Raw genomic sequence first — 27,701 nt, 5'->3', positions numbered from 1 at the left:
TTTATATTTGGTGTGGAAATAGAATAAAACACTTATTGAGGAGTGTCTATCTGTCTTGCTGACCACATCTCAGAGGGACAAAGTCACCAGCAGCAGCATGAACCCCAGACACACTAGCTACTGCCAGGGAGAGGAGGGTTCCGTTTTTCACTTCCAAAAGTGCCAGTGTCTATGTTGTGCCTAGGTTTAGGCTGCAAGCATGGCCAGTGCCCCACAGGAGATGAGGGGAGACCACACACATGGGGAATGCTCAGATAAAAAGGGCTGTTTGCTAGGAGCAAGAACTACACCAGGGAGCGCCTGCCCCAGGCCCAGATCAGGACAATCAACTCAGCCCCCATATTGCCGTGCTGGAGCTGTGATGGGCCCAGGGTAAGAACCAACTAGACTAGCATAAGCAACAAAGAGTCCTGTGGCACCTTAGAGACTAACATATATAAGGTATTCACCCACAAAAGCTCATGCTCCAATACGTCTGTTAGTCTATAAGGTGCCACAGGACTCTTTGTTGCTTTTTACAGCTCCAGACTAACACGACTACCCCTCTGATACTAGACTAGCATAGCAAGCCAGAGGCACTAAATAAATTTCACCCCACAGGTTTGGGGGGTGCACTTGAGTTTGCTCCTTGGGGAGCATTTGGCTGGGGTTAGGCCAACCAAGCTCACAATCAACAGTTGCTGCTGCAACCAATTCAAGTCCCACAGGGCAACGAACAGTCCCTTATGGGCATGGCCCACAGCCCGAGGCAGTCAGGATTTCCCACTAGGGCTCTGCCTGGGCCATGGAGCTCAGCCCTGTCTTCCCTAGGAATTCCTAACCCTCACTGCCCTAGCACCCCGAGCCCCACAGGGTAGGCTGAGGCAGCCCTTACCTTGACTTGGGACCTGGCCTGAGCATGGGGCACCATGAAAGCGAATCACTGCAAGGGAAAGCGATATAGGCATGGTCCTGCTGTCTTGCAGAGCTGCTGGCCCAACTGCAGCAGCAGCAGGCAGAGCCCAGGGAGGCTGCCCCCCTGCGGTCCCATCTGGGCTGGTGGGCGGCCAGAAGCCAGCAAACAGGAAGTGGCCCTGAGGACGTATCTTATCATGGCTCCAAATCTTGTGCCAAGTTCCATGAGATCTTATGGCTCCAAGTCCTGTGAGATCTCAAGCTTACCCCAGAAGTCCTATGGGGGTTGGCCAGCTTGTTGGACCTGGCCTGTGCGGTCTTTTTTGCCTTCTCCCATAACGAGCCACCAAATACGCCCCCACTAGGCTAGGGGCCTCTTGGCAGGGCACTTAACACAGCATTCCATGATGTAGAAAGTGCAATGGTCTTTGTGTACCAAATGCATAGCATACGTGTGGCTTTATAGTCTGTCCCCGCTCAGTGCCCAGAACTGCACCTGGGAAGTAGTGACTGAGAAGCTGCAGTGCAGATTGGGCGGCATATGGCTCATTTTAAAAAAAATTAGAAGGTTTGGTGGCAAAAATCCTGGGAGCCCGGCCTTATCCCGCCACATGGCACTCACTCCTCCAGGGTCAAGTCACTAAAATGTGGGGGAAGGCAACTGAAAATATTTGGGGAATTTTTTAAAGCACTTTCCTGTGACTATTAAAAAACCTAAACATTTCATTGGGATTAATCAGGCTGTGTGTTGAGGCATGTTTGGGTGCTAGCAAGAGGATAAATAAGCAGGTGCTAACATGAACTGCACAGTGATATTCCGACAGGACTGTGCAGATGGAGGAATCAATTGGCCGAGGCATGCCAAGATTATTAGTATAGTACAAGCCATGTCATCGGTCGCTTAATAACCTGATATTGATACGCGCTCTCAGTGCCTCTTCCTGACAGCCTGGGCGTAGCTTTGATGGCCTTGGGCCAGTCTATACTAGAAGCTGCAGCGCTTCTATGCCAGTGGGTGGAGACCTACCAAATTCACAGTTCATGTTGGTCAATTTCATGGCCACAGGTCTTAAAATTGGATCCGGGTCCGGATCCAAAAGGGGACGGGGGGTTCCACAGCTTTTGTAGGGGGGTTGCAGGATTGCCATATGCACGTCTGTGCTGCCTTCAGAGCCCAGCAGCTGAAGTGTTCCCAGAGTTTCCTGCAGCTGGGGGAGGGCGGGGGACGACTCCCAGAGGCAGAGGTAGGTCCGATCTCCCCAGTGCTGCTGGGAGCTCCCCAACCGGGGGCGCCTAGCTGCTAGTCAAGGCCAATGGTGGATTAACGCATGGACCCAGGGGCCCCAAATTGAAAAATGGGTGTCCCAGCCCTGGCAGCAGACACAGGGTAGAAGCTCTGAGCCCCAGCAGGTGCTGCGGGGGCTAAAGCCCTGAGCTTGGATGCCCTGAACCCCAGCAGGAGCCACGTGCAATGGGGGGGGGGAGCAGAAGCCCCAGAGCTTGAGCGCCCAGAGCCCAGGCAGGAGCCATGGGGGGTAGGGCAGCCTCAAGCTGGGCAGGAGCTGCTGGGGCTGGAAGCCCCGAGCCCTGGTGACCCCCAGCCGGAGCCACTGGGTGTGTGCATGGGGGGTTGAGGTAAGGAGCAGCAGCCTGGGGCTGCAGCAGGGGTGGCAGCAGCCCCCAGCCCTGGCCCCCTGAGCTCCAAGAAGAGCCGCGGGGGGTGGATCCCCAGAGCCCAGGGCTGGGCTGCTGCAGCACAGAAGCACGGATGATACACCCTCACTCCTGTGCTGCCTGTGGAGGTGGGTCTGATCTCCCTCCAACAGCCGTGGGGAAGGATCAGTCCCATCCCTCCCCAGCCTGGCTGATTTCAGAGAGATCTTATTTCACGGTCTGTGACACATTTTCCACAGCTGTGAAATTGGTAGGGCCCTACCAATGGGAGACAGATCTCTCGTCAGGATAATAAAACCACCTCCCTGAGAGGCTCTCCCACCAACATAGCGCTGCCCATACCAGGCGCTTACGTCGGTGTAACTTACATCACTCAAGGTGCTTATTCACCCCCTTGAGTGACGTAAGTGGGAGAGTGTACAAGCCTTTGCTTGTTTGCGGAGTAACAAGTCGGACTAATTGGGTGGGTGGAGTATTGGTATCATGCTCATGAGGAGGGTATCTTCATCCCTTACTCATTATATAAATCCAGCATGGAGTTTAGTCTTAATTTCTTCCTCGGCTCTCTTCCCCTGCCCCAAAAGTTATGGGTCAAAGAGACTAAATGAGGTGGAGTGATGATATATATATATTTTTTTTAGCAAGGCCTTTATAGTCACATTAGCAGCACAACTGTTACTTTTGCACATGGTAAGGAACACCTATTTCTGGGTGTTTGTCAAATTTCTCCTCCCTCAGGATATGCAACAGCGGGGGTGTGAAGTGATGATAAAACAGAGCTAGACTCCAGTCCTGCCTGATAGAGTTGCAAAGGTTGGTGTCTTTTATTTACACATGTATGTAAACAACAAAAGTAAACAATATCACCCAATGTGGTGTAGCAAATAGGCTGCTGCAGTTTTACTTCAGGACTTGAAGTGTTTCATACATTTCACAGAAATTGCACTGACAGCAACATGAGAAGGCTACATAGTTAGACTGGTTTTTCCACACAGGAGAGACACCAACATACACTCTCCACCATTTAGTTCAGCACCAGCAGAAGGTCATTGCACCATTACAGTCCACAGCACATGCACAGTGAAACAAGCACAGGAAAACTAGTAAGAGCTTGTTTTACGACCAGGTAGGGCATGTTCTTAAATAAAATAATAATAATACTTTGTACTTTTATAGCACCTTCCACCGAGGATCTCAAAGTGCTTTACAAAGAATTAATTTAGCCCTCACTACTGCCCTTTGAGGCTGGTCAATATCATTTCCATTTTATGGATGGGGAAACTAAAGATCCTGAGAAGTTAAGTGATTTGCCCAAGGCCACACATCTGTTAACAGAACTGCAATCAACTTGCTGGTTCTCAGCTCTGTGCCTTCAATACATGATTGTTCTTCCTCCCAACAAGAGTAGGGCTTCTTGACATTTTACAGTACGTTTTTGAGTACAAAACAAGGTCCCAGTGTTGCAGGGAGAACAGCAAAGGAAAGCTCCTGCCTCCACCCGGAGCCCCGTTAATTTCAGGGAGGTGCCAGGTGGGTGAATGGTCCCAATGCACAATGCATTGCAAGTATCGTGCCCAAACAAGAATCCAAGATGACCTTCCCACCAAAAAGAAACGATCTGAAAACAACTTTGCTGATGTGATCTCCAACAATTTAAAATGCCATAGCAGACCACATACACTTTGCACTGCCTGGTCTGCAAATACTTCCGAAGGGGCAAAACTCTAAACTGAAAAGAAAAATAACCCAAGAGTTCAATGAAAAGTTTAAAACTTACACTGCCTGTAAATTGTTCTAATTCACTTCTTGAAAAGCCAGATTCACAGATGTAGATTTTGTATATTCCAAAAAAGATGACGTTCCAGTGATCACCACAATGAAAAACACTCTGCTTGAACCAAGACTGGCTTCAATCTTTTCCACTTGTCTTTAAAATAAACAATAACATGGATAGACTCATCTTGCATCCTAGTATCAAATTAAATTCAAGCATGTAAAGACTGCTTCTAAAAAAGTAGCTGCTAAGTCTGATTTGAGTATCACAATGAATTGCTCATCCACCCTCTTGTGCACATTTATGCTTCAAGTAGTTTTATTTCTTCTGCTCTTCAAGAATAAAACTATTAAAATGCCTTATTTCCAGCTATCCTGGGAAAGGACATGAACCACCACAGCCATAGGAGAATACAGTTTAAGACTGCTAACACAACAGAAGATAAAATAAAGTTCAGATGAGCATAAGATTTTTTGTACAAGAACTTCTGCAACAGCTGTTTCTCCTACTATTTAAATACATAGAACAAAACAGACGAAAGGAAACTCAGTTATTTTTCTTAAATAAAAACTATGTACAAATTGCACATATTACAAATCAGTTACAGAATGTAGAGTCTTCACTGATAATTTTCTCTTGCTATAGTCAGTGATTATCAGTGTACTCTGGCCTTCAAGTGTCAGAACACAACAGAACTGCAATATTATGTACACAGGCTGAGTTTGTCTTCTAGCTGCTGGAGTGGAATCCTTTTAAACTAGAATACATTCATTCCAGTAGCTACATAGTAACACTGTTCACTAGAGCAGCAAATCTCTCAACTCAGCAAGTCACAAGAGTGCTGTCATTGCTGTCTGGTTTATTGGTTTTAGGCAGTCTCTGGGTGTTGAATAACCCTCATTCACCAGTGAATTAGTTTGCGGCTTCTGATAGTCAGTACAGTAGCCCACTGAGGTCAAAACACTGTTAACTTTAGGTTTATCATAGTTGATTAGACTCTGCGGTGTTTGATAGTCCCCATTCCTGACATCGGTCCTACCCGCATTACTGAAACTGCCAGCAGAAAGGGAATGTTTATGAGCAGAAGAAATTACAGGTACATTGTAGTCATTCTCAGAGGAAAAATTGTTCTCTCTTCCTAGATGCCTCTCTATAATAGGGGTGGCATATTCAGGCTCCTGGTTGGTCAAGGGCAACGCATATTCGTGACGGCTAGCTCTGTTCGGGCAGTGATAGTGGTTCTCGATCACTGAACTATCTTTCTTCTCCTCATCCTCTGTGTCCATTGGTCTGAATGTGGATCCTTTTCTTGTTACCATCCCAGTTCCGATCATGAGAGGCTGCTGATAATCTAGAAAGAAGCATTAAAAGCTCAAAAATATAGACAGACTATTGGTTTCTTTGATTTCACCATATATAATGTAACAGGAGGCAGAGTTTAAAAACGTTAAGAGACCCAGCTACTATATCGGTAGGAATTCTCATTCCGAATGTAAGAAAACTCAGTTTGTGCCAACTTCCTTCATTCAGTGAAGGAATCATTATTTGTCAGAGGTAGTTATGGTTCTAGAGCGAGGATAAAAGTTCAGTGTCAGCAGGATATGGGCTTCTTCATAAGTCTGGCAAGGGATCTTGCATGAAGCTGATATGAATTTTTTTCACATGTGAGAAGTTCTCTGTGATGCCTAAAGGATGGTTAACCTCCTCCCCCACCCCCAGTTCCTGCATTACTAACAAGGAATCTTAGGACAGTCAAATGGCAAGTGGAAGGAGAAAGCTGAATGGGACAACAACCAAGAAGGAAGGTGTTGGAGTCCAACGGGTTAAGGGAAGTGTGTAATGTGTGATATTGGCTTGGAGCTGGAGGTGAGGAAAGAGTGGGAACAGCAAGGAAGGCGATTACTGGACAGGTCACCTAGATCTGGGAAGATAGCAGGAAGAGGATCAGAACCAGCAAATGAGCCATGGAGGAGCCAGAGGTAAGATCAGAGGACTGCAGTGTCAACAGGGGTGTTTGCAACTCCAATCCAAGAAAGCCCCAGCCAAAGGATTATGTTGGTGAAAATTACTTTTTTTTTTTTTTTTTTTTGGTAAAGTAAGAGAAAATTGCAACATTTTCACTAGCCTGAAACTAAGAAACTAAAATCTGTCCCCTTCTCTTTGCAGATGAACTGACCTGCACAGCTCTGTTACACAGCACTGATAGAGACTGCCACGTTTTGGTGTAGTCCTTAGGAAGTTCAATTCAGTTTTTGTTTTGGCTTTGAACTTCATCTCCGACATGAGCTGAATTCAGCCCTACGTCCCCTGGGGAAATTCTCCGGCACTTCTTGTTCTGCATCTCAAACTACACTGTAAACTCTTTGGGACAGAGAAGGTCTTGTCTTTATCTGTACAGTGCTGAGACTACTGGTGTACTAAATAAATAACAAATTGTTCTCTGACGCTACTCCCACCTTTAGTTCCATTAGGAACTCCTAATATGTTGTGATAAAGTATTCAGATCCATTCTGGGATTTCTTTAGGGACTAGTAAGTACTAGAGAATTTGACAGCGAAGAATTATATTAGGGATTTATTTAGGTTGGATATTAGGAAAGCCTTTTTCACTCAGAGAGTGGTGAAACACTGGAATGGGTTACCTAGGGAGGTGGTGGACTCTCCTTCCTTAGAGGTTTTTAAAGTCAGGCTTGACAAAGCCCTGGCTGGGATGATTTAGTTGGGGATTGGACTAGATGACCTCCTGAGGTCCCTTCCAACCCTGATATTCTATGATTCTATGATTTAAATAAATAAATAAATAAATAAAAATTTCTAAGGCGAATCCCCTGCACAACCTGGTTACTGAGGTGCCTTCAGCACACATTCCTGGGCTTAACTCACTTTTTTCAGCTTTACCATTTGCTTTTAAGGCAAGTATTCATAAAATACCAGACCTCAAACATTGCCTGTATAAATCCCCAGAATTTAGAAATTTTCACCCCATGGCATGAGTGCTTGGAACCCTCTATGAAGTAGTGGCCATCAGGCAAAAAGCGTGGATCCATGCAGGGTATCATCTCACATAACCACAAGTAATATTTACTCACCCCTCTCATATAATAAACTTTTTTTTTTTTAAATAGACCATCATAACATTATTTATTCAGAAGGATCCTGTTACAGCAAGCACCAATACATCCATGTTAGTGTCATACAGAATTCAAATTAAAGTCACAAGTTATTTTATTTGGTCTTCACTGCATTCCTCTGCCAACTGATATCAAAGGCAAGCTGGAATTTTGGGATGCTGGGGATAGCAAATTAGTCTTGCAGGGAAGATCCATGCAGTGCTGACTGATCCCATAAAATGGCTGGGCTCACTAACCTTTCCAGACAGAGACAACACAGGCAGGGACAAGAGGTGCTTAGAGGAGGAATGAAGTATCCCTTTGGGATACAAACAGGGCCTGATGGCTGGAATTTGCTCTGTCCAAACAATGAGTTGCAGCTAAGCTAACACAGCAGATTAAAACATCATTGTTTTACTTAACTCGGTTGACTTCAGGGGGCCTGGCTTCCACAGCGGTTCAGGCACGAAGTGACATGAACAGAGGTCTCAATATGATCTCTAGCTGGGCATTAGGCCACAGCTCAAACTGTTGGACAAACTTTATTCAGGTCACTCAACTTTTGTGAAGAAATAAGACATTAAATACAAACGTGACTAAAGAAACAGAAAATCCCAATCAGCAATGGCAGTCTAGCCTATTCTAGTCAGGTCTATCACTTAAATTATTTCTGTTTCACAAGGAGATAACAAATCTCTCTCCACATCGCGGAGGGAAGTTTTAATTTCAAAACTAAGGAGAATTAAGAAATCTCCTGTACGTTTTTCCAATATATTCTCTCATTTCACTAGTTCAATGCCCAAGGGTAGGCACATTAATTCCTGGGTCCTGCCTCACATGTTTACTCTTGATGCACCCAGAGTTTTGCTCGGATAGTATTTGCCTGCCCCTCTCGCCATTATGTACTATACATCCAGAAGAAAGCGAATGGGTCTCAAAAGATGTAACTGTTACCTGCCATGTCACTTGTGACTAGATCCAGCTTTTGCGGAGTCTCCTTTTCATTATTATAGCTGATGGTAAATTCCGTTGACTGATGTCTGACAAAGGGCTGCTTGATCTGTTTCCAACAACCTAGAAGAAATAAATGAACACAGAAAACATTAAGGGCTTGTCCACATGAACACTTAGTTCACGACAAGCTGGGGTGTAAATCTATCCTGCACTAGCCTGCTGTGCACTCAGTGTCTGTGTGGATCCTGCTACTGTGCACTAACTAGTACGCTTTGAATTACACTATTTCGAAACAGGAGTAAATTAAAGCGCGCTAGGGAAATTTTAGTGCATGGCAGCGGGGTCCACCTGAACATTTAAGGTCTGTCTATGCTGCAGTAAAACACCCGCAGCTGACCGAGGCCTGGGCATCGGGGTTATGAACTTGCAGTATAGATATTCAGGCTTAGGTTGGAGACTGGTCTCTCGGGCCCTCTCCCATCACGGGATAAGTATTATCCTTTGGCACCTATTGAGAGAGGAGTATTCTGTGTTGGTCTGTTTCAAGATTGCTTTAGAGACAAGTGGAGGGAAAGTGAATTTCTTTTGCTTTCTTCTGTTTCAGATGGATGTTTCACCATCTAATTGGCAGAGGAGGAGAGTGCTCCACTAGAGAGAAACTAAATAGCAGCTGAACTCAGATTTCCTACCCTAAATGAAAGCCACCCTAGACAGGCTAATCAACTGAGACACAAAAGATGTTACTTCAAAAGGGTTTTTGCAGACATCTTCCAAAAGCAAAATCCCCCAGACAATGTTCTCTTCAGATATTGATGAATGAAGCACAATTCAGTATTACTGGGCTTTTTTAGGAGTTAGAGAGAGAAAGCCACATTAAAACCATGTCTTGGCCTCCTTAGGGAGAGGCTAACCCCATGTGCTGCAGAAGAGAGAAAGGAAAGGGACAATTTCTGGAGGGTAGGTGTCTTTTCCAGTAGGAACACTCTCAAAGTTTGTGACCCAAAGTCTCTCTTTCACTTGCTAATTGCATTTCTGTTGTGGAAGCCATGCGATGGCTGCTGTTTTCAGGTGGCACTAGTAGTGGTATCATTTTCCCTAACCCCTTTTGTGATACTGTGAATTAAAATGAAAGGAAAATTATGCAATTGATGTTCAGTTGTTTGATCCTTCCCACCAACCGATAGAAAGGAAAGAGCATGATTCTCCACTAACCTGGCTTTTGTGCAGCAGATGAACCATAAGCACCTCCTTTTGTCTCTCTCCTGTAAGACAGGAATATGTTTGTAAGGTTTTGTCCGTCACAGCACTTCACCTTCATGCCTTAGCTTCAGTGGAGAGAACCATCATGTTTACCAGGTGAGGAAAATCATCCCCCCTTAGTTTCTGGGTAACAGCACTTATTACAGTAGGGGACATGAATGCTAATCTTGTTACATTTGTTTCCCCCCAGCTATTTGAGCTGGAAAATGGTGACCTCTTAGCAGTTCATGTCCCTGTGTGCCAGCTCAGATGTTATCTTCCTGGTTGTGTTAGGATTGCTATCCTGAATTCTTTGCACAGTTGTTAGAAACCCTAGATTAGGTACTGGATCCTGAGGAGATGCAAGCCCTTTTCATAGGGAGGTGATGTCAAAGGGAACTTTGTCTCCAGCCCCAAACTCCATCTGCTGACAGGAACATTTGTATCCACTGGGCAGAGCTCAAATTAATGGAAGAGTAGGGGGTGTCTAAGCAAGTGAAATTTACCTTTTTCCAGCCTTCTCAACGTGTGTGACAGCTGCCGAGCTTTACTTCCCAACATGTGTTTAATACACCCTCTTACACGGCAGCTCTGAATTTGGCCCACTGAGTTACATATCAAGGAACCAGCAGAGATGAATGTAGCAATACCACCAATAAGAGGGGGGTAAAATAGCTTCCACTCTACTTTCTTTTGGTTCCTAGGTGTGCAAGTTACACCAGCCTAGACTCAGTTATTAGTCAGTAAATGGGGGTAGATAGGTCTGAGGCAGATTAACCAATTATATCGGAATCTGAGCTAGCGTAAGGGGTGCTACTTTACATCACCTCTGTATTTGGCTAGTCTACACTGGCAATGTTAAATAGATCTACTGCGTCAGCGCTTTAACATGGTTTGTGTAGTCACGACAGAGAGCTCTCCCAGCACTCTAAAAACTCCCACCTCCACGAGGAGCGCAGCTCCCAGCGCTGGTGCACTGTCTACACTGGCACTTTACAGCGCTGTAACTTGCTGAGCTCAGGGGGGAGTTTTTTCATACCCTGAGCGAGAAAGTTACAGCGCTGTGTAGACAAGCCATTAGCTTCACAGGGCCGCCTATGGCATGGGCCCTGCTTGCTACCCATTGACGTTGGCCCTGGCTTTTATATGCAGTTGTTGTGGCATAGCTGAGCCATAGAATTTTTATAGCATATTGGGGGGGGGGGGTAGAGTGGAGGGGTGGTTCAGAAACAAAAAGATTGAAAACCCCTGATTTATGCCACTACAGTTGGTTTAATTTATATGATGAAAAATAAAATCTTACTTTCGTATGGCTGCACAGATACAAATCCCAGAGAGCAGGAACAGACACAGCCCTACTAAGACCGGGACAACTATAGCTGTAAGTTTTAACCCTGCAGGGAAAAAAAAAATTAACAAAGTTAACAAGGGCACAGTTTTCCAGAGCTAGATACATTTTGTTTTAGGAAAATACCCTGAAAATGAATATATGATAAAAATCTTAATTCAAGAGTGCGTGAGAAAGTGAAGGCACAATACTGCAGGAGACTGTGGGCCAAATTTAGATTTGATGTAAATAGGTGCAGTTGTATTGACTCCAAAAGAACTAAACCCATTTTCTCTAGGTCTCTGTGTTGCTCAATACCTGTATACATCCTTCCAAAGGTAAATTCTTTCTTCTTATAGTCTGGGCTGGTAGAACCACCTATTAAGGTTGCCTGACACTTCCCATTATAAAGACCCTATTGTCAATTGCTTGTAACTGTGGGGGAGAGGGGACTGATATAGAATGAACTCAGGGAGGGAGACCAGGACTGGGAACCAGTCTTAGGGCGAGGGGAGAGAAACAGACTGGAGGAGGAGCCTGGAGGGGGAAGACTAGAACTGACTGGGCCAGGAGACAGGGATGAAAAACCTGTAAAGTAGAGACTGGAGCTGGGTAGGCAAAGAGAATAGGACCATGACAAGGAGCCAGGGGTGGGGAAAAGACAGGTCAGGGAAAGGTTGAAGAAGAGTCCCGAGTCTCTCCATTCTCTGTTGTCATTAAATATCTTTGAAATCCACTGGCAAAGTGCTTGTCTGAGCCCACTGGTATCAGTTACTTCATTAGAGTCAGTGGCAGAGGCCTGTGCAGTGGAACTAAAGGTTCCAACCCTGCTGATAAACCACGTGGTATCAACAAGACAGCACAAGATAATTTTTTCAGTTTGCTTTTTGAAAAAACTTTGAAATTACACACACAAATCTAATAAAAATATTAAGGTTACAAAATTAAGCACGCAAATGTTAGGAAATGCCAAAATTAAGGTTTCCTGTGCAATTTTAATTTGTCACCCTTATGTCTATGCATTATGGTATAAGCCTTTACTTACACAATCTCATACTATTTTTTCCCCACAGGGCCTCTTAATAACAAGAATTATTGTTATAAGCTGGGGACGCATCAGTTGGAAGTAACAGAGGAGGAGAAGGACCTTGGAGTATTGGTTGATCACAGGATGACTATGAGCCGCCAATGTGATATGGCCGTTAAAAAAGCTAATGCGGTCTTGGGATGCATCAGGCGAGGTATTTCCAGTAGAGATAAAGAGGTGTTAGCACCGTTATACAAGGCACAGGTGAAACCTCATCTGGAATAGTGTGTGCAGTTCTGGTCTCCCTTGTTTAAGAAGGATTAATTCAAACTGGAACCAGTACAGAGAAGGGCTACTAGCATGATCCGAGGAATGGAAAACCTGTCTTATGAAAGGAGACTCAAAGAGCTTGGCTTGTTTAGCCTAACCAAAAGAAGGCTGAGGGGAGATATATTGCTCTCTATAAATATATCAGAGGGATAAATACCAGGGAGGGGGAGGAATTATTTAAGCTCAGTACCAATGTGGACACAAGAACAAATGGATATAAACTGACCATCAGGAAGTTTAGACTTGAAATTAGACGAAGGTTTCTAACCAGAGGAGTGAAGTTCTGGAACAGCCTTCCCAGGGGAGCAGTGGGGGCAAAAGACATATCTGGCTTCAAGACTAAGCTTGATAAGTTTATGGAGGGGATGGTATGATGGGATAGTCTAATTTTGGCAATTAATTGGTGTTTGACTATTAGCGGTAAATATGCCCAATGGCTTGTGATGGGATGGGATCTGAGTTATTACAGAGAATTCTTTCCTGGGTGCCTGGCTGGTGAGTCTTGCTCACATGCTCAGGGTTTAGCTGATCGCCATATTTGGGGTTGGCAAGGAATTTTCCACCATAGCAGATTGGCAGAGGCCTTGGGGGTTTTTCGCCTTCCTCGGCAGCATGGGGCATGGGTCATTTGCTGGAAGATTCTCTGCATCTTGAAGTCTTTAAACCATGATTTGAGGACTTCAATGGCTCAGACACAGGTTTGATACAGGAGAGGGTGGGTGAGATTCTGTGGCCTGTGTTGTGCAGGAGGTCAGATTAGATGATCATAAGGGTCCCTTCTGACCTTAAAGTCTATGATTCTATCTCAGTCAACCTTTGGGTTTATTAGAATAGCACCAAAAGTGCTTTTCAGTTACAATGTATTCATATTAATCTTACTGAATTCCAAGCACCCACTCAGACTTCTATTCATAGTTAGGGGAAGGTAAGGTGTATTGCTCTGGTTGGTCTTTTGAGTCACTGACCTAATTTATGATTATTTAGTTTGGATATATCTTTTTGTACAGCACTAACCTGACTTTTCAGCAATGGGTGTGTGTGTGTGTGTGTGTGTGTGTGTGTGTGTGTGTGTGTGTGTGTGTGTGTGTGTGTGTGTGTGTGTGTGTGTGTGTGTGTGTGTGTGTGTGTGTGTGTGTGTGTGTGTGTGTGTGTGTGTGTGTGTGTGTGTGTGTGTGTGTGTGCGTGCGCCAGCCTCTGGAAACCCAAGGATCCTAAGGTCTCTAGCAAGTTATCCTCTGCAAAACCACTATTGTAAGAACAAGTGGGTTTTATTTTATTCCAAAAAACAGAGTCAGTCCCATGTTTCAAAACAGTGCAGGTCAAAATTAAGAGCGACCTGCAAACGAAAAAGAATATATGCCCATGTCACTTCTCTCTGATTCACAAAGATAAAAGACAACCTGAAAATTGTTTTAAAGTGTTTTTTGCACTTTTTAAATTTTTCTTTTGAATTAGAAATTCAGGTCTTGTCTACTCAACTTTTCCTCAAAGACTCTAGGGACAAGTAGAAAACTGGTAGATTTAGGACATCACACAAACCAAAGAAGTAAAACCTAATTAACTGAAAGAGGAAAGGATTTTTATTCAGACTATTTAAGAGTTTAGGGTTTGTTTTTGTTAACATCTATTAAATTCAAACACTTGAAAAACATTTGGAAGAAAAGTTATTTGTTTAAAAGAAAAAAAAATCAACATCACTGTCCCTTCAAAGGTCTGAGCAAGATATCAATCTACTTTTCTGAGTCTGTCAAAGGAGACAAAATAGGGAAGGTAATACCTGATTTTATATATATATATTATATTATATAAATAAATAAATAAATAAATAAATAAATAAATAAATAAAAGGTTTAAAAAAAATTAAGGATTTCAAGTTCTCTTTATCCTTCATAAAGAAGCAAAGAGGACTCCCCTCACCCTCACATTTGCAGATAACCATTAAAGAACATTGATGAGATGGGAACAGTTTGATCTGGCAAAGTGAAGATGGCTGTTAGAACAGGAAGTATACATCTCAAAAAGATGGCACATTTTAGAGAGACCGTACTGTTCTAGTGTTACCTAGGCTAGTTTCTTCTGACGGGATGGGTTCGGTGATGGTTCTGTCTTCTTTTCCAACCGCTACACCTGTGGTTTGACTTGGCCTTTGCCACATTGGGTAAGTAAATGAGTTGTTAGCTGCAAAAGGAAAAGGGAAAACAACTGAGCTGTAGGGGTTTGGGGATTCCATTGCTTCACTGGGCTCCTGGAAATATTGCTTGCCACTTACCTTGCATTATTCGACAACCAATCAGCTCCACTTTCAATGCTATTCTTTGATGCCAGGTCTGTGGAATGATCCGCACATAGCGGGCCACTATAGGAGGGATAAAATTATTACGTACTACGTCCCCATAATTAGAGTTGCCTTGGAATACCTGCAATTTAAAGCACATAAACTCTTTAATTGCTGTGTTTTCAGAGTGAGTTGTTAAAAATACAGAACATCTTAAATTTAAAGAGGGACACTTGTCAATCTAAAACTAATTCAAAAATATCTTCAACTGTGTTGTAACTTTAGGAGTATTAGAAGTACATTTTAAAAGAAATTTACTTTACAGTTTTTGCTAAAGTTCACATTTTGCACTTAATTCAGCTTGGACAAAGAAATAAAACTTGCCATTTTCATCTTCTGATCAGCACTGTGCTAATGCATGCTACTGTGTTTGAATTAACAATACCTCCTGCATCAAAAGCAAAATAAAACTTTTTATTGAAATTAAATCATGAAAAATGTTTTGTAAACTACTTCTTTTCTTCAGCAAAATCTAAATGAGTGACCAAAAAGAAGTTACTCACCTTGTGCAGTAATGATGGTTCTTCGAGATGTGTGTCTCCCTACGGGTGCTCCACTGTACGTGTGTCTGCATCCCTGCACCGCTCATCGGAGAACTTTGGTAGCAGTGTCTGTTCAGCCCAAACGTGTGCAGTCTCTCCTCATGCTGCGCCATGAGGCTAGCCAGCACATGTTGGCTAACCATTCTCAGTTCCTTCGCTGCTGCAGAATCAGTGGGAACTCAGAAGTAGAGGGGAGAAGGGCGGGTAGTGGTACACCCATAGGGGGACACATCTCGAAGAACCATTGTTACTGTACAAGGTGAGTAACAGCTTCTTCTTCGAGTCGTGTCCCCATAGGTGCTCCATTCTAGGTGACTCCTGATCAGTGCCCCCCCTGGGAGGGCTGGGACTTCGGCATCAGGTTAGTTACAGATGACAGTACTGTGGAGCCAAAGATGGCATCAGAGGCAGAGTCCCTGATGATCATGTAATGTTCTGCAAAGGTGTGGACTGAGGCCCATGTTGCTGCTCTGTAGATCTCCGAGATGGGGACATTCCTGAGGAAGGTGACAGATGAGATCGGACTCGATCCGTACACATTCCATGAGATCAGAGTGGTAATGTTACAAATTTGATAGCACTGTCTGATGCAATTCGAGACCCACTTGGAGAGTCTTTGGGCTGATATCGCTGAGCCCTTACACCTTTCCACCACAGAGAGGAACAGTCTAGGGGATTTCCTGAAGGCCTTTGTCCTATTGAGGTAGAATGCAAGGGCTCTCCTAACGTCTAAGGTATGGAGTATGGCCTCTCTATTATCTCGGTGAGGCCTGGGGTAGAAGGTGGATAGACTGATTCATGAGAAACGAAGAGGTCACTTTAGGGATGAACCTTGAATGCTGCCTAAGTGTAACCTTTGTCAGGGAAAAAGATTGTGTACAGGGGATATGCCATCAGAGCTGCTATTTCTCCTATTCTTCTAGCCAAGGTAGCTGAAATCAGAAAAGCCGTTTTCATCGATTGGTGTGGTAGTGAAGAAGGTGGCTATAGGTTCCGGGTGGGGGTGGGGGGGGGCTAGTCAGTCCTTTCAGCGCTAGGTTTAGGTCCTATGAGGGGATAGGAAGTCAAGGTTGAGGGAAGAGGTGTGTTATTCCCTTAAGGAACCTTTTAGTGGTAGGGTGCAACAGTACCGAGCACCTCTCTATGGGCTGGTGAAATACTGTAATAGCTTCCCTGAGTGGACCCTGAGAGAGCTCAGGGATAACCCTGATTTTTTAAGGGTCAAGGAATATTCCAGAATATGTGGAAGAGTTTCTGACACTGGGGAGATTAGCTGGGACATGCACCAAATCTGGAACCTGGACCATTTCTGCAGGTCAGTGCATTGTATGGAGGACTTTCTGCTATGCAGTAGAACAGGAGCTCTCTAGGTGCTGGAATCACATAGGATCCATGCTTTGAGGCAGAGGATCCCCAGGTTGGGATGTGTGGTACAACCTTTGTCCTGAGAGAGAGGGTGCGAAGTGGCCGGAACAGAGATCAACGGACACATCACAAGCTGCATCAGATAAGGGTATCAGGTCTGTTGCGGCCACGTGGGAACAATCAAAATTATGTAAGCTCCGTCCCCTCTTTATCTTTAGCAGACCCTTCAGCAGAAGAGGAAATGGAGGGAAGGGGTAAAGAAGGCCCCTTGTCCCATGGAGGGAGGAGAGCATTGCCCAGAGAGTGCTGTCTGATCCCCACCCTGGGACAGTATTGCAGACACTTCTTGTTCTGGTAAGATCTGCGGACAGTGTTCCGCACTGTGTGAACAAGTTGTGATGTACCGATAGGTGCATCTCCCACTCGTGGTCATATGGAAATTTGTGACTGGGCTTGTCCGCTATCGAGTTTTGCGTGCCCGGGAGGTAAACCGCGGACAAGGTGATGTTGTGAGAGATGCGCCAGTTCCATAATTTCATGGCCTCTGTACATAAGGAGGGTGATCTGGCTTCTCCCTGATGGTTGATATAAAATATGCGGGCTACGTTGTCTATTAGGATTTTTGTATGTGATCCGGTTATCAGCGGGAGGAAATGGGTTCAGGTGTTCCTGACTGCTCCCAACTCAAGGAGACTGATGTGCAGGGATATCCCCACAGGCATACACGACTCGTGCCTCCCAATACTGGGGGGGCACAATCTAAACGGGAGGACACGTGATGGGGACCTCGCTCATACTGATCTCTCTAGTGTCAGATGGGCCAATGCCTCTGGTGGTACCATCAGCTCGCGTACCGGGATGTTTGCCATTCTCTCTCTGTGGCAAAGATTCAATGCCTGTGCCCAAAGAGTCTATCAATGGTACCAGACAAAGATGGTTGCCATGAGGCATGGGTGTCAGATGATCTCGGTGCTGGCGGCGCAGAGGATACCAAGCGAGATGATCGCTTTCTGCTATTCCTGGGCTCGCTGAGGGGACTTCCAGCTCTCTTTTTGACTTGTGAGAGGGGTCCCTGGACAGTTTCTTTGACCCACTATCCTTTGAAATCAAACATTAATGGGAAGGCTCACGCCCGCCAGAGGGCTGGGGTCGGAGAGCCGCCTCCATGCAGATGATTTTCTGGTGGCGCTTTCTGTCCTTGCGGGATCTCAGTCGGCCCTCACGAAGGCAGCGAATGCACTGGGAGTGCTTGTCCATGACTGGGATCGCCTCACTGCAGTGCGACACTTGAAGCCAGGAGAGCTGGGGATACCGTTCTCCAAGGCTGGGGGTCAACACAAGGACAAAGACTTTTCTTCTTTTAGGCCCCGCCAAATAAAGAGTCAGAAGAAAGCTAAAAGGTTTTTAAAAGCTAAAGATTTTCAAATGAAAAGGGGAGTTAACGATCTGCTAACCAGCTAATGGACAGCTAAAGGTTCCGTCCCTAGCCAGGGGCAGTTGAGAAGGAAGTGAGGACGGTTAGCCCGCACTCGCTGGCTAGCCTCATGGCGCAGCACGAGGAGAAAGAGCGTGTGGGTGGGCCCAACAGACACTGCTATTTAAGTTCTCTGATCAGCAGTGCAGGGATGAGCACACCTACAGTGGAGCACCCATACGGACAATACTCGAAGAAGAACTGTTTGATTATGTTCTCTTCATTGTATTTACAAAATCTGTCTGATCAGTCAGCCCATTCTACAAGTGGACCTTTTTATTAGTTTGTTTAAATGAAAAGTGTATAAACCTTAAGCCCTGGCTGAATTCTGTTTAAGATCATGTATAACAGTTTCTTATGAGATTTTTAAAATGATGGAGTAATGTAGAACCAGTTAGAAATTTACCCTAATGAAACTTTGATTCACATGGAATTTAAAAACAATCAAGTCAATTTTTTTTAAAACTTTTAAGAATTACCATTGTGGAATAGTGCAAACCTGCAAACTTTAAATATCTAGTTTGCATAGCTCAGAGCCGTTACTGTACAAATTTTTCACTGCAGGCAAAAAACTGAGGTTGTAGAATATTAAGGGCATGGCTACACTTGCAAATGTAGAGTGCTGGGCGTTACAGCAGCCCTTGGAGACAGCAGCAGGGAAAGCACTGCTGTGTGTTCACACTGTGCTCCTTGTGACTGTGGAGCAAGTCCACATTAGCAGCTCTTGCAACGTCGCAGAGAGCAGTGCATTGTGGTAGCTACCCCAGTGTGCAAGTGGCTGCAGCGTGCTTCAGAAAGGGTTTGCAAAGCATGAGGGGCAGAGTGTGTCAGCATGCTATCTTGTAAGTTCAAACAGCGGCAGGGGAAAGGGGGAAACCTGACATCAGCTCCCACCCCCCACCTCTCTCTCTCTCTCTCTCTCTCTCTCTCTCTCTCTCTCTCACACACACACACACACACACACAGGAGCATTCCACAGAAATGGTTTGCTTTGTGTCCCGGAGCAGATAAGCATGAGGGATGTCAGAAATGGTGCTTTGAAAGGGGATATCTGCATGCCTGTGGCCAAGTTCCAAACAATGATGAGAGTGACCACTTGACTTCAGGGTATTATGGGACGTTTCCAGAGGCCAATCACAGCACAGTAATGCAACACATCGTCCACACTGACACCCCAGGGCGCAGCAAGCTCTATGCTTCTCGTGGAGGTGGATTACCAGGAATGCTCCAGCTGCAGAGTCTAGGCGCTCTAAGCGCCTTGCCAGCGTGGATACCTCAGGAGTTATGGCGCCTGGGGCTGATTTAATGCATTCTAACTCGCAAGTGTAGCCAAGGCCTAAAATCCTGAGGAAGTCCACATTGTGCAAACGAAATTTCTCTCCGAACGATTTAAACTACAGGATACATAGAGATAATAAGAACCCACTTTCTCGATTCAGAATTTTAGGGTCTGTAAAGATTTTGGGTATAATGAGAACTGATGATCAGTTAGGCTCTGGTATTGCACCATGCTGAGCTCCCACATGTTCCACTGAAAATAATGAGAGTACACTCAAGAGCAAGCTCTTGGGATTTGTTCAGAGTAGACCAACAACGAAATTCAGTGTAATTACACCAGTGCAACCCTCTAATGTAGACCTTGTTTACTTGAGATCTCTGCACTGCTTTCATTTTAGTTCTTAAATCGATTTAAGTTAAACGTGTGTATACTTCTGCGTGGACATTTATTTTGGCTTGAGCAAGTATTTTGGTTTAGTTTACACCCATTTCTTGAGCTAACCCAAAAAGTGTCCACACAGCCTTTTTGCACCAGTTTAACGATATTGGTTTGAAATAACACCTTTGCTTAACCTGGGGTAACTTTTGTGTGTAGCTAAGCTCACAGATGTACTGCACCAGTAAATTACATTGATGCAGTTACACTGATGAAGACTGCCTAATCTTTCATGAAAGTGAAAATCTTTCTTTCAATATCAAAGCATCTTAGAGAATTTTTCCTTTTGTGTTCCCATCCCCCCCTTCACCTCCTTTTACCTTTTCTTCATTGTTTAGGATTCCTTTGTAAGTTCTCCATTTTGAGTTGTTATTTTTATAGTTCATAATAAAGGTCTTTACATAAAAGTTAAACTTCAGCATAGTGGATCCTGTAGTCCTAATCCCTTGTAACAAAAGAAAAAAACATATTTTGTTAGCTTTTTTTTTTTTTTTAAAGGAACATTTTCATACACAACTCAACAAGGAAGTGTGTTAAAAATAAAGGTACAGTTCTGTCTAAAAACTATTCATTCACCTCTCAAACTAAGTTTGGAGTTCAAAAAAAGCCAACAGGTTTCGGGAAGAAAATCAGTTTTATACTATGAATTTCATGGCTTCTGTTGTGGACCCCGACCTGATCTTGGAGAGTCTATAGTTTTGAGTAAAATATAATCCATTTGCTAAGCATGTTTATAGAAGTAATAATGGAAGTTACTGAAGCTGTACCAGTAAGGAGAAGGAGAACCAAAACATATGTAGTAAAAATAGGCTTGGCAATAGTTTTAAGCATTAAGGACTTAGAATGACACCTAATAGAAGTTGGCAGTTGCATTAGTTAGGATGAGTATTATGTGCTTGACCAAGGTTATGAAATAATACATGCTTGACCTAAGGTTATAAAATCTAGCAATACGTATCCTTTAATAGTTTAGCAGTGCATCATGTAATAAACGGATAAACCCAACTGAACATATGCTAAAATTGTAGGGGCTTTTTGCAATAAAAGCTAACCACATTAACATATCAAAACTACTAGGAAAGGGACTGACATGAAGGATTGGGTTCACTGTCAGAAATGTAATTATGGTCAACCAGAATACCACATATGAACAACCAGAACCCTAAAACTGGTCTCCTGGAATACCAAATATAAATAGGGGTCTGAGACTTGATCAGATATGGTCCCAGATGTATGTGGATGGAATGAAAAAAGGCGCAGAAAGGGTTGTCCAACCCATCTCTAGTTGGGACACTGGGATAATGGCATGGGCTGCCAGGCAGGAAGCCTGACCCAGCAATTTCCTCTTGTAGTGGGCTCCACTGTTTCTTCTATCTTTGGTTCTAATGGTCTCCATAAGATTACGAGTATGCACAATGTAAGATTGTAAGTAACGTGGGAAACCATGTTACTATACTTAATCTTATTCTACTTATGTTTATTGATTTTTCTATGGTTTCAATTTGTATTAACTAAAACTTAACGTTTCCGTGTGTGCTTCACCTTCTTAATTAACTCTAAGTAACCACCTAAATAAATAACTTTTTTTTTGTGAAAGGTGTACTTTAAACCTTAGATTAATCTCAGGCTACACTGTCAACCAATCAGTGTTGTTACATGCAAGGCGTAATTAAAAAGAACTCCATCACCAATGCAGGAAGAGATTTCACATGAAAGATTTAAATTATATGGTTAGGAAACTTTCAAGATGCTCTTTATGTAAATACATGCCATGGAGTTTTAAAAGATTACTAACCCAAAAATGGCAATGGATCTCACAGATTATGGTCCATTACGAGGGTCTTTATCAAGTGACTGTAATTTATATTTTTTAGACAATGCAAGGAGCTCACAACAGGAGCGCCTTTCATGTGAACATACCATTGTTTCAGTGACCAGGCTTAGATATTCATTTATTGATACAGGGAGTTCATCATAAATAGATCCTAAAAAGAGCCATTTACAGGTTGATCAGGACACAACAGCCAAGCTCTATTGCTGACTGTGTGAATACATTGTATAATGTCTACAATGTAATGTTTACAGATAATTGATATGACAGAAGGCATATAAGACAGCTCAGCCCAAACCTGTGTTCCTGTATTCCCTACTCAGGAATTGTTGTCTACCCCGTTTGTAAACTGCATCCACAACCAAGGAACTTGGTGTGGGATGGGAAAAGAGGAACTCTGTGCCCTTTGATGGCACGTAATATTTTTTGTCAGATGTCTTACAAGTTGGTGGAATTGTTGCTGAGGTCCGCCAAATTTGCCGAACCAGTTCCATGATGGTATCATTCATGGGTAGGGCAACTTTAGAGGGGTAGATGTGTGTCTAATGTCAAAAAGCTTGTGTTGGTTTCCTGAACTACTTCTAGAGAAATGTTCAAGGAGCTGGCAACCCTCCTATAGAAGTCTTGGAATTGTTAAAGTCATCCCTAGCGTTGGGGGAGGCACTATGCTGTCATCAGGAGAAGAAGAAAAGTGAAGGGTAGGTTCAGTGTCCTGGTCAGAGGGTTCATCCTGTTCTGCTAGAATGTCCTCAGGGGGCTGACACAGTCCTGCTACCGATAGTGCAGGTGATGGATGTGTGCTCTCCCTGGGAGGTTTGTGGTGGTAAGCGGGATGTGCCATCCCTGGTGTCCAACACACCCACTGTGGTGGAGGTGGCATGGGTGCCATCCATGGGTACCCGTACCATTGGGATTCTTTGTGTGCAGTGTGGAGGCATGTCCTGCCGTACTGCGGATGGGAGAAGAGTGGTGGGAATAAATCTCTCCATCATTGACATCATCCTTGTCACTCGAAAGAGGGGGAGCCGGGTGAGGTGGAGTGGAAGGGTGATTTGGTACTGAGCGAGTCAGGGTAACGTCACTGCTGAGGATAGGTGACTCAGGCATTGAGGAGACTGCCAAATCCTTTTGTATAAGAATTGACTCAGTACCGATGGTGGCATCTGCTATTTAGAAGTAGAGCCTCTGTCAGAGGCTGCAGTAGGGGACTTCTGTCCCGGGGGAGTCCTGGCTTCTGGCTCAGATGCTGGCCTGAGGGACTTCTCCTTTAGAAGCAGCTTAGCTGCAAGTCCCTGGCTTTCCTGATCCTGGCTGTTAGCTTATGGCACTGTGGACACTTTTGAAGAACATGTGTCTCGCCAAGGCAGTGGACACACTGAGCGTGCCTGTCTGACACTGGAATCGATAGCCTACAGGTGAGGCAGCATCTAAAGCCCAGAGAACCAAGCATGCCCCTGAAGGGAGAGTTTCACCCTCCCCTGAGGGGAGAACTGGCAATAATGGTTCAACAAAAACCTACTTCTAATCAGGAAAAACAAATTATGATTTTTTTTTTAATAACTGGGGAAAAGAAACGAAAAAGGGCTGACAATATATAATAAAACTAGAACTAACTTGGATATATTATTCTAGCTAAGCTCTGAGGTGCTGCTGAATGCTCTGACTCATAGCCAAAGGTGGTAGAGAAGGAGCTGAGGGAGGGTTGGTTGCACAGTGCTAGTGAACTGCCTGAAGCAGCACGAGACGGGGACCATGCATGTGTGACCCAACCGGGCACTGCTACCATAAATCGCCGATTAAGAGCACAGGGATGCACAAACACCTAAAATGGAGCACCCACAGGGACATCACTTAAAGAAGAACTTAAGCCTCAGGCTTGGGAACCAGCCATGTTATTGAGTAGGTAACTTACCCGTTATTCTCTTTTTCTCTCCCAAGTCTATTTCCAACCACTCCCGGTGGCTGCTATGGTTGGAAGCCCATGAAATCCCTTGGACTTGAAGCCAGGCCTTATCAGGAGACCACTGAACACTTTCCCCAATTTCACTGGTCTCTTCCCAAGAGGACGATGCTGTAATATGGCTGTTGGGGATGACTCCATCTCCCAAACTCAAGGATTTATTGCAGCCTAGAAGCAATTCCAATACAGAGAGAGATGGAAGAGACAACTTGCATTTTCCCAGCATATCCCACCAAGGCCACCCACAACAACCAGCTCCTATAATTTTCCACCCTGCCATTTCTCCCTCCTGTGCTGCCATCCATTAGGCATAATGTTTGCAGCAGGCAATCCAATATCAGATTACTATGCTCCCTCTCCTTAAGCCAGCCTCAGTCCCACCTCCCTGAGAATGAAAGTGGAACTCCATTCATGTACCAGCACCACAGATGTAATATTATCACAACATCATGGCAGCTGCTTCTCAACCACATGCATTTGTATTATTCCTGCCTTTTTCTTTTCCCCAGTCACAAGCTATAGTTGTAATACACCGGCATCCTCAAAGCCACCACATTATATGTAGTTTGACATTTTTCAGGTTATTTTAGCTTTTACTGGGAAAAAAAATTGCAAGTCAAGACTTGAATATCTAAAATAAAGGTATTTTTCTTACCATTTGAGGTAAACACAAACCGCTTGTCTGAGAGTGAGCCACTATAAGAAAACAAAGGGGTGGGGGGGAATGACAAAAAAGAGTTATTGAACATGTCAGGAGCTGCTTATACAAAACTAGCCCAAGATCAGTATATTCACTTTGAGGTGAGAGTATTCTGTATCTAACAATCTCTCAGATCAGACAGACAATCTTCAGTATATTCTTGCTATTCATCCACCTCTTGTCAGGGCACTCCTGTTTTTGCCATGGTCTCATAATGACAAAACTCAGACCATCCTTTACAGGTTCTGGCATTTACAAATTCTTTGAAATGATTCACCTCTCCCCCAACCCAGACTATCATCCTCAAAATATATTTCCCCTTAAGCATCTCCACTATGCAGAACCTATGCTACTTTGGGGCACTTTTATGCTAACCCAATTTCCCCATCTGCTACTGAAAAGCCACCAAAGCAACAGAAAAGCCACCAAAACCATCACAAAGTGCCAAAATGCCAAGGTAACAGGAGCTCTGTATCTAGCCACCATGCACTGCTCAAACAGTGAGCCCAATTTTCCTCTCTCACGAATGTAAACCAAGAGTAACTCAACTGAAATAAATTGGATTTACACCAGTGTAACTCCATTGAAGTGCAAGGATAATCAGACCCAGTTAAACTTAATCATACTTTAGTCCGGTCTTTAAATGTGGCCAAATGATACCACAAACGGGTTAAAAATGAACACTCATGCTCTACCAGGGCTAAAAAATGAGGTTTTAATCTGGTTATAGCATGGCTTTGCCATAATCAAGTTCAACTAAAGTTTTTAAAATGTCTCTTTTGTCTCTGAAGACAGGGCTAAATTTGTTGTCTTCTCTCCCCACTTCCCCCACCCATGGAGTTATTTTAATATGGACATTAAACAAAAAATAATCCTGCTCCACTCCACAAAACCTCACATAATAGTGCAGAACAGTAAAGTAGCAAAAATTTAAAAAGGTGACTACGAATTATGGGTGCCCATCAAAATGCATCTTAAAGGGGCCTGATGTTCAGAGGGATGGGTGCTTGGGCTTCCTGAAAATTTGTTCCCTTCAGGATTTTGCCAGTTAAACACCCCAAAATCAGTAGTCCAGTGGTGCCCAAACTCTTCCTGTCCCCCCTCCCCACCAATAATGGAATCTGTCTGCGCTCTCCCTCCATTACTGCACAGGAGTTGGCTCGGCAGAGGAGCTTGGGCTGGGGGGTGAACTGGGGATGGGGGAGGAGCTGAGGCTAAAGGCTGGCCTGGGGGCAGAGTTGGGCTGGGGGCAGAGCGGGGATGGAGAGCTCCCTCTCTGACCATGCCCAGCGCCCCTCGAATGTTCCTCTGCACATCTTTAGGGGGTGAACCCAACAGTTTGAGGACTGCACTAGTCCCTTTGGAAAATCTTTGCGAGTATGTTATGCTTTAAAGTAACTTCTGCACTTAAATGACAAAAGAACTCCCCTCCAGGTTGCTTTTTCATGGTCATCCAGGACAGTTTGTCCTCAACTCTAGTCTGCGGGCTAACAGTGGCCCAAAGAATTAAATATTTTGAGAACCAAGCTATAGCAAACTGGGAATAGAAAGGAACGGGTAGCCACGTGAGAAGACCAGTCAAAGTACCACCTCCCTTCACCACTTTCTAGATAGGGAATATTGGTGATTAAAGAAAAAACAAGACTTTCAGAAATAGAGACTGTACAGAGGGAGTTGATTTATTTGGGGGTTCAGGTGAGTCAAAGCAGCAAGTGCAACTGGTAATTGTCTAAGGCATTTCTCACAGATGGGCTCTGTATGCTCTATGTCACAATTTTACATTACATCCCAAAGCATGTTTGCTTATTTATTAAATACAAAGTGGTCCACTGTCAAAAGCATGGCTCACAAAGCCTATCAAATCAATGAATTATAATACTCCTTCAGCAATGTTTACAAAGGTATCTCTTACAAAGTCTTTTCTTTTTTGCATCAAAGAAAGGCACTGAAACTCCGTCTAAAAGAAATGCCTCTAACTTTAGCTAAAAGAGGGAAAGTTACAATTTCTAAAATGTTTTTAAGTTTAAGAAGCTTTTACAGTTTGCAGGTCATTAAAAAAATGGGCTAATCTAATTACTGTAAATCATTTTTCATATTGTGATAGGTGGCATTTCTCACATAATGTACAGTCAGTAAGGCACACACTACTATAAAGCTCCCCATTTCCTTATTAATTTTAAGAGTTCTTTTGAGCAGATCGTGAGAGCTATATGGCTCTACAAAAGAATCCACTTGTGATGATTCTCTGTTGCATTACATTTACATTCAAAGGAGGACTTTAATAGTAGAGTCCACCTCAAGGAGATTATGTAAACAATGCTGTTTAAACCCAAACCTTAATCTGTACAATTCCTAAACAATTATCTCTATTTTCAAAGACAGAAAAATACTCTTGCATGCTCAGCATCCCTCACGGGTAAGAGCCCTTTGTTTTTGTTTTTTATTTTGTTTAAATCAGTAAAACCCAAACACTTGCTTTTTTCAAGAACTGGAAATGGGGGGGGGGGGAGGGGGGTCAGTAAAAACTAAGACAAAGGGCCTTACTCATAGGCAAGCTCGGGTGACAAAGTAAAAGCTGATACATTTGCACTTAAGATGTCAGAAATGCCTGATAAATCAGAGCCATGGCCACTGTATCTTCATTATACAATACATGTGTCTAGATCCACACATACATCATGGAAACTACAAATCACATAACAGAGAATAAAAAATGAAGCCAGAGAGGCCAAGGTCAGTTCTGGGGAGCTGGTAAGTGAGCAATTAATAACTTAACCATAAAATTATAATACAGACACATTTATGGGCTCAATGCACACAAGCAGAAGTAGCTTTTGATGAGGTCAACTTCAACTAGAGTCACTAAATGAAATAAATCTTTAATACTGAAACCCACTGTAAATGAGATTTTTAAAAAAAGTATAGAAACCCTTTATTTAAAGGAGTATTTGAAACTCATAAAATACTACTGTTTAGGTGCCAAAGACTTATCCTTTCCAGCGCTGACAGTTCTGAGGAGTTTTAGTTATCACGCGTGTGTTCCGAGAACAGAATAGCTATTCGGTGTTTGAAATACATATTATGAAACCCTTTTAAAAACCTGAAATACAGATCCAGTGTGTTTTCCTTCTAATTTTGTCTTTTATCCTTCTGGCAAACACTCACTTCACTCATGTTTTGAAATAAGATGAAATTATTCCCCTCTCACCTCCCCATTTAGTTCTACAGGAAGTGCCACACTGGTCAGACCAGTGTTCAATCTAATCCTGTATCCTGATCCCAACAACAGCAAGTACCAGATACTTAAGGGATGGGTGGCCTACCTCATAAGGGACAGTTACGAAATAACATGCTCATGAGGGAAGTTTTTTCTAATCTTCGGTCCCCAGGCAGTTAGTGGCTGACTTATGCGTGGAAGCACAGGAGTTTATAACCCTGATACATTTTGGGTG

At 43.8% G+C, this 27,701-nt stretch overlaps 1 protein-coding gene across 2 annotated transcripts in view; it reads right to left on the bottom strand.

Annotated features, from left to right (window-relative positions):
• Positions 1-3,368: 3,368 nt before the first annotated feature.
• DCBLD1 (discoidin, CUB and LCCL domain containing 1) overlaps positions 3,369-27,701 on the bottom strand; it is an 81,091-nt gene continuing 56,758 nt past the window's right edge. For both annotated transcript variants that reach the window (XM_045010210.1, XM_045010211.1), the window contains exons 7-15: positions 24,205-24,245; positions 23,502-23,717; positions 20,079-20,203; positions 14,598-14,745; positions 14,390-14,506; positions 10,948-11,038; positions 9,618-9,667; positions 8,406-8,525; positions 3,369-5,693 (exon numbers count right to left, since the gene is read on the bottom strand). In XM_045010210.1, coding sequence (XP_044866145.1) covers positions 5,173-5,693; positions 8,406-8,525; positions 9,618-9,667; positions 10,948-11,038; positions 14,390-14,506; positions 14,598-14,745; positions 20,079-20,203; positions 23,502-23,717; positions 24,205-24,245 — 1,429 coding nt within the window. In that variant the 3' untranslated portion in view covers positions 3,369-5,172. The remainder of the gene's footprint in view (positions 5,694-8,405; positions 8,526-9,617; positions 9,668-10,947; positions 11,039-14,389; positions 14,507-14,597; positions 14,746-20,078; positions 20,204-23,501; positions 23,718-24,204; positions 24,246-27,701) is intronic.

Source organism: Mauremys mutica, chromosome 3 (assembly GCF_020497125.1).
Source record: "Mauremys mutica isolate MM-2020 ecotype Southern chromosome 3, ASM2049712v1, whole genome shotgun sequence".
Classification (NCBI taxonomy): Eukaryota; Metazoa; Chordata; order Testudines; family Geoemydidae; genus Mauremys; species Mauremys mutica.
This window is presented reverse-complemented; position numbering and strand designations above follow the sequence as displayed.